Source organism: Athene noctua, chromosome 1, assembly GCF_965140245.1.
Source record: "Athene noctua chromosome 1, bAthNoc1.hap1.1, whole genome shotgun sequence".
Classification (NCBI taxonomy): Eukaryota; Metazoa; Chordata; class Aves; order Strigiformes; family Strigidae; genus Athene; species Athene noctua.
This window is the reverse complement of record NC_134037.1, coordinates 31,492,747-31,505,327: the sequence shown is the minus strand read 5'-3', so window position 1 is coordinate 31,505,327 and position 12,581 is coordinate 31,492,747. Positions and strand designations below refer to the sequence as shown.

At 34.0% G+C, this 12,581-nt stretch overlaps 1 protein-coding gene across 1 annotated transcript in view; it reads left to right on the top strand.

Annotated features, from left to right (window-relative positions):
• The window catches only part of EYS (eyes shut homolog), a 1,054,063-nt gene that overhangs the window by 462,031 nt on the left and 579,451 nt on the right, over positions 1 to 12,581 (top strand). The window contains exon 21 of the mRNA XM_074895818.1: positions 9,896 to 10,017. Coding sequence (XP_074751919.1) covers positions 9,896 to 10,017 — 122 coding nt within the window. The remainder of the gene's footprint in view (positions 1 to 9,895; positions 10,018 to 12,581) is intronic.

Below are 12,581 nucleotides of genomic sequence, written 5' to 3'. Positions count from 1 at the left end.
CTGCTATCAGAGAGAAAAGCCTTTTCTTTCTCTCATGTGAAATACAAGCTAACAGGTTAACCTCTACCATACCAAATAGAGATAGAACCATAAAATCCAAATTCATAACTTCTTAAAGCATAACTTCCCTAAGGTCACAGTGTAGTCTACTTACAGTACAAATAACTGATGGTTTTATCACTTCACCCTAAATACTGTCTAAAATCTTTTTAATTATGTGTTAGGAAAACAGAAAATGAGAAGACGACAGTTCTTAACATTTGAATATGAAGTATTAAGTTTGGATTTTATTGTAAGAATACTCCCATTCCCTCTTCTCTTATCTGTATAAATGTTTCATAATGTCCTTTAATAATAGTCCTTTAATATATTAATAAATGTAGAACTGTATTTTTATGGAAAAATAGAAACAGGTTATTAATGTCTGGAGCTGCTGCTGCTGTTAAAATCATTGTTCTTATTTTCAAGACAAAGTAAGACAAACACATTCAAAAGCAGAGAGGAAAAACCTGAGAAAAAATTTCTAGAAAGGGTGAGGGTTGGTTATGATGCTATCGCTCAGTTTATATTATAGTCTGTCTTCAATTTTAAAGTATCTTTTCTCACTCTTTTCTTTCTAGTAAACTGTATCTTTAAAATGGTGACAACCCTTAGCTAATTAATATATACACAATGTATCTCAGGGTTAACTTTTCTGTCCTGTTCTGCAGCCTCTTTATTCATATTTTAATTGACATACAATTTTTAGGAGAAACCTCAAAAGCAAACTCTCATTGATTTTTCAATCACATAATTTGGTTTTCAAAAGAATATTTGACTTTTGGTGACTTATTTATAAATCATGTTATATAACAAGTGAATTAGACTGTTGAACACAATTCATGTCTTTGCCAGAAAGTATTGATTCCTATAACAAGCTGCTCTGAGACTGTAAGTATTAGTTATAGAAATTCTCTTACAATCAGAAACTACTATGAATTTTTCACTTGCGAATGCAGCGATCACTAGTGACTCTGTTAAACAGGCTCTTCCAAGTTCTTAGTGGATGAACCAACTTCAGTTGTGCACACATACCAAATACAAACACCTGCACCACTGTGTTATATTTTGTCCTGGGATAATTTCTAGAAAATGACACTGCATTTAGTGACTCAGAATCTGGGGACACTGTACTTCCCCTTTTGAGGAATCCTGCCCGTCCAGGTCCAGACACTCATTGGCCTTCTGGGAGCTGCGGCACTGGGCTCAGGATGACAAAACTGTCGGCAATGAAGATGCTGAACTTTCTCATAAAGGCATGCACAGTGCTCCCTGGACATTAGTAACTATCTAGCTGTATAAGCGGAATACAGGGGGAGGTTCCACCAGATTTTAAACTTTTCTGCTTGTTAATCTAATTTACAAAAGCAAAGAATGATGACACAGCTCTGGAAACCAGCACAGTGAAACCCTAAGAGTTGTAAATTGAGCCCCAGGTGAATGTGGATCCACGTTCTCATTCTTCCTCAGCAACCACAGCTCCTGTCAGTCATCAGAGCAGACAGGAAATACCTGGTTCTGATTGGCTGAGATTCCCACAGAGCCAGGTGGTTGGCTGCCGCTGTGTGGGCCCTCCCTACCGGCCCCTCTGGAAGGTTCTCTGGAGGCTGGCAAGCATTGCCATTGGCAGCTGGTCACAGGGCAGTTGTCTGAGGCTTAGGCAGTGCTCATTTTGTGCCAGGCTGCCACACAGATTTTCTCAGCTATCTAGAAGGAAACAAGGATTGCGGTGACGTCCTGAAATGCAGAGATACGATGTGACCAGACAGTCAGCACACTTTTTGTTTCAGAGACAATGGGATAACTTAATACCATAGGAATCTAATATAAATGAAGAAGGTTATAATTAATTGAGGTTGAGCAGGTCCCATTTTGTCACAAAAAGTCTGCGTTTCTGTCTTTTTTTCTAGTGTTTCACTCCTTAATGTTTGTCTTTATGTTGTTAGGTCAGGTCATGCTTCCCCCCCACTTTATCCTATTCTCATAATTCGTTCTTCATACGCTCCTAGTTTCTGTATTAAACCAATTTCCTTTGTCCACTCCAGAGGCTCTGTCAGCAATTTTATGTCCATTACTAGAGCTGATACTTGTATCATTTTTTAGTCTGGAGAATGATATCACATTCTCTTATAGTTTGTGTATATGATTTTGAAATCCTCTTATTCTAGTCTGTAATAATACAGGATTAGATTGACTAAAATGTCTTCAAGTATACATATTAATACCAGATTGGACTGAATAAAATTTGTTTCTTTATTACAGAGTCATCTCATTTTCCTTGATCCTTGTCTATTAGCTGTCTAGTTGTTTTATGCCAACCATACTTCGAGGAGCTCACAAGTTCCTAGGTTTAGCACATTCAGAAACTCACCTCCTGTGTATTAGATGTGATAGAAGCAGCACATTAATTTATAATGTGATTTATTATACTGATGCTCCATAAATTTAAAGTAGGCATGAGTGAAAGTTCAAAAGACAAAACTTGACATCAAATAATTCTGTGAATGTCTGGGTGCTTCTAAGGATATTAGGGTCGAAGTATTTTTGGAACAGCCTGTTTCTTTAACTTTTGAACTTTTTACTTTTGAACCTGAAGTTGGCAAAAATTGTACTTTGTGGTATTTGAAGTAAACTGATATGATAGTGGTCATACGCTTAAGGTCTAAATTTGAATCAGGTATTATGTTAAGGTACCACATACCTTTATGGAAAATGGTAGTTGTTCTCCTTCTTTTTCTTACTTAATTAAAAGCTTCCAGCATCAGCATCAGGTCTGAAATTCAGAAACAAAATCTTATTTCTGTCTGTCAGTACCTAGACTATTCCTTTGGAATATCACAACTAACTCCTAGATCTAGGAGCAAACTGAAAGCTCTGGACAAGCTTTTAGGTGGGTCAAGTTCCTGTCAGTTCTCCTACTTAACAAGAATGTGTTTATGACCGTTCAATATTTGTTGAATAATTGAGCTAGACATCAAACCAGATAAACTGATTAAAGGCGGATATGCAAATATCTGTCACTAGGTGGACTAGTGGTTTGGTTTATTTTGCACAAATGGCTTAAGGCTGTTGTCCTTCATTAGTTCTCCTGTGCTGTTCAGTACCTGTCATGTTGAAGGTGATTTCTTTGACACATTTCCAGGTAAGCTTTCTGGGAGAGAAAGGAAAGACGGGTATAAATAGAATAAATGGCAGAGGTCAAGAAATAGAGACAAAAAATAATCTATCACCGATTATTAATTATTTAACAGTTCTCCAACTGACTAGTTTGTTGTCATAGAATTACTGTTAGTCTGGTTAGATTAAGCCCATACATAGAATTACGTTTCTAAAAGCAGTTAAATTTAAAACTTTTTTTTTTTTTCCCCATAAATCCTTCAACTTTCCTAACAAGAATCTTTCCCAATGTGCATCAATAATTTTTAAACACTTTGTCAGATTTTTTTACTGATTGCTCTTAAATACTTCTTAGCCTTGTAATGGTTATATTTCTTGTAGTGTTTCCTAGAATAACATTTTAAAATAACTAGAAAAATACAAGAACATAGGAGCATGGATTTGTTAGTATTTTTCTTTTTTTTTCTGCAAACCTAATGCTTACATAATCTTTAATATTGACTGTTCTCAAATAGTAAATGTGTGTCAATATGAGAAGAAGCCATGTTGCATATTTATATGCTTCAGCATGTTACAGATGAATCTTCACAGCGAAAACTAACCCCAGCAAGATTTCTGTTGGACTATGAGAACTGGCATATCTGAGCAGTAATTGATTAAATACTAAAGGTAGAGGCCAGCATTTGTTTGCAAGGGGAGCATGAAATCTAAAATAATTTGAAGAGAAGTCGTTGCTAGCATAGTCATTTAATTTTAAGAGCACTAAATTTTCATTAAAATATTGTATTTTTACAAATGTGTCACGTTAAAATAATCAATATCAAAACTATCGATGATTATGAATTTATTAGCAAAGCTACCACTACCACTTTATGAAAAGGTCATGTATAATGATATGCAGTGCAAATAACTAGTATTTCCATTTAAGAATTTTTCTTGTGGTCACAAATTACTGTAAGTGCGGTTAGAGTTGTAACTATGTCTAGATACCAGCCATATTTTAAGCTGGAGCCTGTGTTGAATGAAATGTAAGCTTGTCTTTACTATGGTGTGCTATTGAATTAAGATTACAATTGTAATTTTTGCATATATTTTTAAATGCTTTTAATATACACAGATATAGAAATATTACAATCTAAGACAAAGCTCATCACAGCTCATCAAACTTTGCCTGTACTCTTTTAAATGTGATCCTTCTTGCTAATTTAACTAATTCACTATTTAAAGGGTGGGAGAGATAAGCAAAAAAATATGTTCTTTATTTCTCCTGTAATACTTGCTTAAAATTTAAAAGAAAATAAATTCTTTTACCCTTGATATCAGATAATATATAATTTATAATAACTCAGGGTATGAAAGAATATAAGTATGTCTGGAAGGACAAATAAATATACTAGTCATAATTTTTAACATGTCAAATTGTTTAGGGAAGGATATATGAATAAAAATAGAGAGTAGCTAAGCTTTTGAAAATCCATAATGCTATCTCATCTTCTGTAGATAGCTAGTACTTAATATTAAGTTATTTTTCTTAGTATTTCACATTTTTCAGTGCTTAGCACAAAAATCACATAGGCTTTATAACTTACTTAAGAGTAAAATAAAATAAAAAAATTTATTAAAGTAACACATAAGAATATGACAAGTAATGATTCTAATAATAAGATTCAGTAACTGATTTTGGTGATTTTTGAACAGTGGTTTTATCAGAATGATTCAGTTGTTGTAGCACTGTTTAGAAATTAGACATTATACTGTATTTTTTCTACAATTCAAAATCCACGTTTCATACTTATTTTTCGCCTTAGTCTTTCATGCTGCTTACTATTATTGTTCATCCACTTAATATCAGAATTCTTAATCATATTGCAAACCTCCACTTACCCCCAAAAAATGTTTATTTGCTTTGAGTTATGTTATTATCTAATACTAGACCAAGCCATGTATGTCCTTCAGACTAGGAAAAACAGGGTTAATTTCAGATTTTCTTCATGTCTCAGAAGTCAATTTTATTTCAGTTGTGGAGCAACACTGTTAATATATTCACTGTTTTTACATCCTGTGAAGAATGGGTAAATAGCTCATTAGCAGAAGGCTGAAAGGTAGTGTAGTTACTGGGACTTCACTCTGCATAGATCTTGTTTTAGCTTCGTTTTCTTTAGTAAAACTGAAGATGAACAGGTATCCTGGGTTTCTGTTTTTTTTAATTATTTTTATAAAATTAGCTTGCTTATTTAGGATATGAATACAAGCAGACTTGCATAATGAAAATAATGTCATAGTGAAAAATAGGAATAATCTATTTTTTTTACTGAATATGTATGGTTATGTAAACGGTTAAATCAATAATAATTTAAAAGTGAAGCTTTAAAGTAGCAACTTGGAAAGGACCCTTAAATTAACAAAAAAGGCTGCATAAATAATGTTAGAAACTCAATATGGTTTAGAGCAATTACAAATATGATTTCACAGATGCTTACATTTTTATGTTCACATTTATTTCACAAGGTTAAATGAACTGCTGTTAGCACTAACAAAATTAAGTTTCATGAAGGTTTTTTGTAGGAAAAAGCCCTGCTTCCAACAGAACAGAATTTTGTGGTGTAAAGTTTTCTGCAAAGGCAAGAAGACCATATTTTTTCATGAGGAAAAAAAAAATCTCAAAGGCAAACCTGAGGTTTCTTGCTGGAGTTCATTTCCCATTACGTGTCAGTGATAAGTAATGTTATAATATACTCTTCCTGTCTGGCCTTGATGGAAAAAGAGTTGCGCCACAAGAAACATGGTCTGGCGGAAGAACTCGGAACACATAGAATAAAGAAAGGGAGATTTCTACATTTCCATTTGTGTATTTCTGTTTCCAGGCAAGGTGTTTTTTGTCCTTCATGTAAAATAAAAACTGTAACAACCCTCCAATATGCCCCAACTGCATAGTATCATTAAAAATCAAATTATTTCCATTGAAATCTTGGTCTGTACATGGGAAGAGTACCTGAAGCATATAGCTGTATGGTAAAAATTCTGCTCAACGTACACATGCAAAGTACAGACTTGAAGATTTACCATGTTCATATTTCAGATCCTTGTTTTGTGTGATGAACCTTTTTCATTGTACTTTCTATTTGCCAGATGTTCAGCTACCATTTTCCAGTAAAGCAACTAGGGCTTGAGGAAATGACTAATTTACAGTGTTGGAGAAGGGAAAATATGCAAATGCTCTTAAATAACACTTTCTTACCACACACATAGTTAATTGGATAAAGACATGCTAGTGTGTATATATTTTTATGGGTATATGTGCAGGAGATTAAAAATACAGTTTTTGACCCTATGTAGAGCTGATAAATCCCACTCCTTATAAATACTGTGCTAAATATTGTACAAGGGAAAGCTGTGTGCAAGGAATAACCATGGTGTTATTTGTGCATTTATTGTGTTCTTTAGAGGACAAGCAAAAGATAATTTGAAGGAACTCAAACACACCATTTATTTTAATCTGTCTACAATGGACAGTAATGAATAATTACAGTAAATAAAGGGGAATGAATATATAAATAAGTATCAAACCCTATTCCTCCAGTCTCTTGCTTGATTCACTGCATACTTTTCACTGTGGAGCTTCCTGTCATTTTTGTTTTCCAGGGTACACTGTGCCCTGACTGGCAGCACCACCTCTCTCAGCCTTTTGTCATATGAGAGATGTTCCAGTCTCTTAAGAATGTTATTGGCCCTTCACTGGACTCTTTCCAGTAGCTCCATCTCTCTCGTACCGGGTAGCCCAGACCTGACACAGCACTCCAGGTGTGGTCTCTCCAGTGCTGAGCAGAGGGGAAGGATCACCTCCCTCGACTTGCTGGCAGCACTCCTCCTTGTGCAGCCCAGGATACCGTTAGCCGTCTTTGCTGCAGGGGTGCATTGCTGGCTCGTGTCCAACTTGCTATCCGCCAGGCCCCACAGGTCCTTCTCTGGAAAGCCTTCTATCTACCAATACCTTTTTTGTCTGCCTATACCGATAATTTAATTTATTGTAACATGGCACCTCAGTTACTTTACATGTACACTTAGATGAAATAATGTATGTTTCTGTTAACGTGTACTGCAGCCATACAGGATATACATACATGTGCGTAACGTTTTGTGCTTGATGTGACAATCTGCTTGTAATGAGAAATCTGCAAAGCACAGAATTTCAGTAGCTGATTGATAGCTGTTTTTAGTGAGAGCAGAAAAAATACTGCTGCTTTCTGAACAAAACTGTTGGCAGCCTTCTTTCACTTCTAATTTTGTAATCCATTACTGGAAGAGTTTTTTGGAAGTAAGTCATGTTCCCAGTTTATGTGAAAATCTAACCTGACAATAGAACCGTTATTAAGAGGTGTCTAATAGGCACTTGTGGGTAAGGATTAGTAGTTCCCATTTTTGGCTTTTCTATTGGTCGCATCTTTTTTTTCCATTCTAACACTTGTTTTCACAGCACTGATGGATATGCAGAGAATTGAGGAAATCTCAGAAAAAATTTCCAAATTATTTAAGGTATTTAATAACTAATATGGGCATGGCTATGATATAATAGAAAACATGTAGGCTAGTAATGCACTTTGTCTCAAACATATTTTATTTTTTCTTTCCTTGGCCCAATTCCCAGAAAGTTATTTTCTCTTTCCAAGTTTGTCTCTCAGTAATATATTTAAAAGATATAAAATATTTTAACAAAATCTTTCTGTCTCCTATATTAACTTTTGATTTACTGTAACTTAAAATATTTCCCACTTCTTAGGCTCATACTGCCAATTTTCTACTCTCTTCAGGGAAAATGTTTTGCAGTTCTTGAGCCTGAGTTCAGGAGTACAGAGCACTAACAGTAAACTATCAATTAAGGGGCTTTTCGTCTGTTTTAACAGATGGAGTCCCCAGGTTGCAAGTTGTATTTAGTTGCATGCAATAGCTTCACTTGTGTAAAACACAGAGGACAAAACGTTACTTTCTTTTTTTTGATTAGAATATGCAGTTAACTCATCATTATATACTTAGATTTTTTTTGCGTGTCCAACCTGCTTTCATGCAATTATTTTTCTGTTGTTTTATTTTGTTCTATAAATAAGTTACTGACATTTCATATTTGCTAAAATGCCCTATCAACTCAGAAAGATACCCTTCAATTTTATCTTCTGACTTCTAAAATTTTTCTCAGTGGGTTTGGAAAATCCATGTTACAGAAATCATGGGTGTGTCCCAAGCAAGTATAGCAACTGTGTTGCAACATGAGCACAAATGAAAATGCAGTTGGGAAATACACATATCAAAAGTATGCTATGTACAAATTGGGTGGTGCAAAAGTTGATTTGACCAGCTACAGTAGAATATACATTAGATAATTTTATTACTGGAATTGGTGGAGCTGTTCCACACTATATGACACCTCAGGAAATCATACTGAGCTTGACTTTAAACCATTAACTTCCTTCTTTTTTATTCTGTTATCTTTGTTCCAGTAAAATACTCTAAACTTTTAATTTGAGTGTAAAGGGTAAGAGTATCATCACAGAAATATCTGGGACAATTGCCCAGTATGCATTTCCTTCAGACTTTTGATGCTTAACTTATATTTTTTAAATTTATTAGGAAATTAAATAATTTCTTTTTACCATTAATATAAGTTCATAGCCCATATCTCTTTGAAACACAATTGTCTCTGTTTTCAAAGTGCAGATTCAGTAATAAAATGCAGTAATATGATTTACAGACTGTAAACACCTGTAGATGCCACAATGCTCATGTTACACATTTGATCATTGTGCTATGGCAGTTTATTAACCCAATCAGCTTCTAAAATCCTAAACTCTTTTTGATGTCTGTTAATGGCTTCCAATTTACATGGATTTTAATAGGCTTTAAAATCTACCCTGAAAGCTGTTACAATATTTAGCAAGTAATGACATAATTCTCATTAGTCATACTTACCATTCAAGTGTTTCCTAACTTTTGGTAGAAAGAAGCCTGGTTAGAAGCAAGCATGTTACAAAAGAAGCAATTAAAACTTCTGCTGAATGGAAGTGTTAGCATTGCTGCACCTCTCTAATTAATAATCAATTCAGCAAATGTTCACCTTTCTCTTTTTTTTTTTTTTTTTTTTTTTTTTGGTATGACATAGGCATAAAAAAGATACTTTATGCTTTTTAGTTCTGTGAGACTATGTCAAACACCTAAGTGCATGCAGATATCAGATAATATTGAAGCTGGAGATAATATGGGAGTGTGGTTACAGTTTTGTATAATAATTCTGCAGTGTGATTGGATAGCTATATAATCCTGAAAATTTTCCATAATAAATTATTTTATAATTGAGCCCTCTTTGAACTGTGTGCTCAACAGTGCAACTCAGATGATTGTAAATACTGTGTTTTAGGCATGTCAGTGTAGTAGCTAAGCAGTTTTATAGAAAAGATAATATCTTTTATTACAAAATTTTGGAGGAGGGAGGAAGAGGTTGTAAAGGATTTGAGGTACACAGGTTGATTGTACAAAAAGGTAGACAATAAGTAGCTTTGCATACCTACCTCATATCCTCTTTTCATCGTGTTAGGTCAGACTATTAATGTATTTATAAATTTTCCATTTCTGAAATGGTGAAATACTTGTTAGAAGATAAAAATCACACAACAATCAGTAATAATACTTGTGTAATTTTATTAAAAATACAAGAATTAACAGATTATTTATTTTACTTAATATATTACAGACATACCAATGTGCTTGCTTGCCTGGATGGGAAGGAACATTTTGTGAAAATGAATCAAATGAATGTAATTCAGTGCCTTGTAAAAACAATGGCACATGCATGGATCTTTTCAACAGCTATCGGTAAGCATTGCATCTTCTCACTGTATTATTAAGTTCCAGAAATGACAGACTTACTCATCAGTTATTATTTTATTTCTCATCTTGGAGAATGGAATGTTATTACACAAAAATTATTAAAATTATTTTTAAAAAGCATCAATTCACAACAATTAGCAAGTAATCTAATTTGGAACTGTACTATGTCAAAGAAAATATAGTATCTCCTTCTGTCACATATGCCCTGTAAGCACAGGAGATGCTTTAAGAGTAAAAGTAGTGGGAGTGTAGTTGTACAGACATAGTTATACAATCTTAAAGAGTTTATATCATTGCTGCCACCTTGTGGCTTCAAATGACAACAAAATTTCTTTGGGAGAAAGCATGTGGATTTGACACTAACCATATTATTTTTAACTTAAACCCCAATCTTTATTTCATGCATGAATTTCTGTTTAAAAATTATTTTATTTCAGTGTTATGAGGATAAGGACTCAGTAAAAACTCTTGCAATCAGGTTCCGTTATTTGTAGCTAGGTTTTATCTATATTATAATGTCAATACTAGAACAGTACTATGTCTGAATGTAAATTCTTAATAGGAACTGATATCTAATAGCTTCATAAAGAACACAGAATAATAACTGTACACAGTCTACACAGTCTAGTTGCTGTGCAGTGATTATAGTCCTGGTAACATAAATAATAATCAGAAAGAAAACCTACCACAGTTGAAAACAGACAAACAATCCCCCAAATATCCAAAGAAAGATTTAACTAAGTTAAATAGTCTATATAATATAATATAATACAATATAATATAATTTTTTGCCTTAGTTTATGTTCAGAATTTAACTGACATACTTTGTGTTATCTTAGAACTGCATTTTTATATAGTATTAGATGTCCTATTTTGGTAGAATATTTTCAGTCCAATAACAGAGAAAGAATAGCGAGGTTGTGAAAATCTATTAAAATACTTTTAATTACTTTTTTTTTTTTTCACTTTTTAAAGTCTGTTGGGACATAAAACAATTTTTAAAATGTTTCTTTATTTTGGTAGTTCTTATTTTTTTGAAGTTTGTAGTTCTTTGTAGTCTACTAACAAAAAACCTTTATAATGGCTACTCCGTGGAGCCAGTGATAAACATTTTATTTCGTTCAGCCCATGTCTCCTCCTTTGGGGCTTATCTAAGGAGTTTGGCAAAGCAACTGCAAGGGAGTGGGGGGTGCGTCCTTTGATACATTCCTACTTCCTTGGGTGACATTCCTTAGACTAATTCAAAGGCTGCAGCTTGCCCTTGAGATTTGCACAGATGCAAGCAAGCTTTGAGACAGTCATTTGACATTTTAATCTTTCACAAGCTTAAATTGTTGAATGTGAATAATTTGTTACATAGTTCATCATAGAATCATAGAGTGGTTTGGGTTAGAAGGGACCTTAAAGATCATGTGGTTGCAACCACCTACCATGGGCCCACCTCTCAAGCCTGTCAAGGTCCCTCTGGATGACATCTCTTCCCTCCAGCAGGTTGACTGCACCACACAGGTTGGTGACATCAGCAGACTTGCTGAGGCTGCACTCAATCCCACTGTCCATGTAGCCAACAAAGATGCTAATTCCCATTTCATTCCAGTTAATTTTTCTTCAGCTGATAAACTAAGAAATTTTCTCCCTTGTCACTTTTCATTTTGGCACATGGCACAGCAAATAAATTACTTTAGAGCAGTTTCATGCATATGTTCTCAGTACCCTGTGAACCTCACTAATTCTCACAATAGCATAATCTTTCGAATTATGTTTCTGAACAGTTAGAGACAGATGCATCCATTATAGTTGAATTCCCTATTTCTTCTCTATCCTATTGTATCATCTCTCCCGATACTTCTGAGGTTTTGCCCTAATAATATCAAACCCTAATGAAAGCCCTTGTGTCTTCTTTGCTGTTACCAGTTTACAGGGAAACTTTAAGTGAAAATCTTTTCAACTCATCTTGCAAAATAATAAGCAACATAGTTGTGTGGATGAACTTGTGTTTCTAACGACGTAGAATAGTTTAGAACTTGGCTGTAATCATTATGACATTAAAACTTGGAGAATTAACCAAGTGTCTTTCCAAAGTACTCAATTCTTTCTGTATATTCACATTGACACCCACAGATGCATGCCATTTGCCGTTTTGTCAGTGTTCGTTGAGATTCTTATAAAGAGTAAAGATTGTAAGTGTTTTGTTGCTGCTTTTTCTTTTTATAATGTACCAATGGACTTCTCCATACTAAAAAGGAAATTGGACTTACTTAAGTATATTTCCTTATGCCAGCTATTGTTCTTACATTTTTTTATAACACTTGCAGTGTTTGCTTCAGTAAAGTTATCCTTTTGTCAGTGGTTGAATCCATCCACTAAGATACCATTTTCTAATCTCTCTTTAAATTGAAGTCCAGTTCTATTTTAAAACCTGTAATTTTTCATTTTCCCTCTTTTCTACTTTTGTTTTTAACTTTTTCCTCTTTAAAAAAAACCTTCCAGAAAATACAGAGTACTCATCCTTACAGTATCTTGGTTCACTGATTGGTACTCATGCTGAT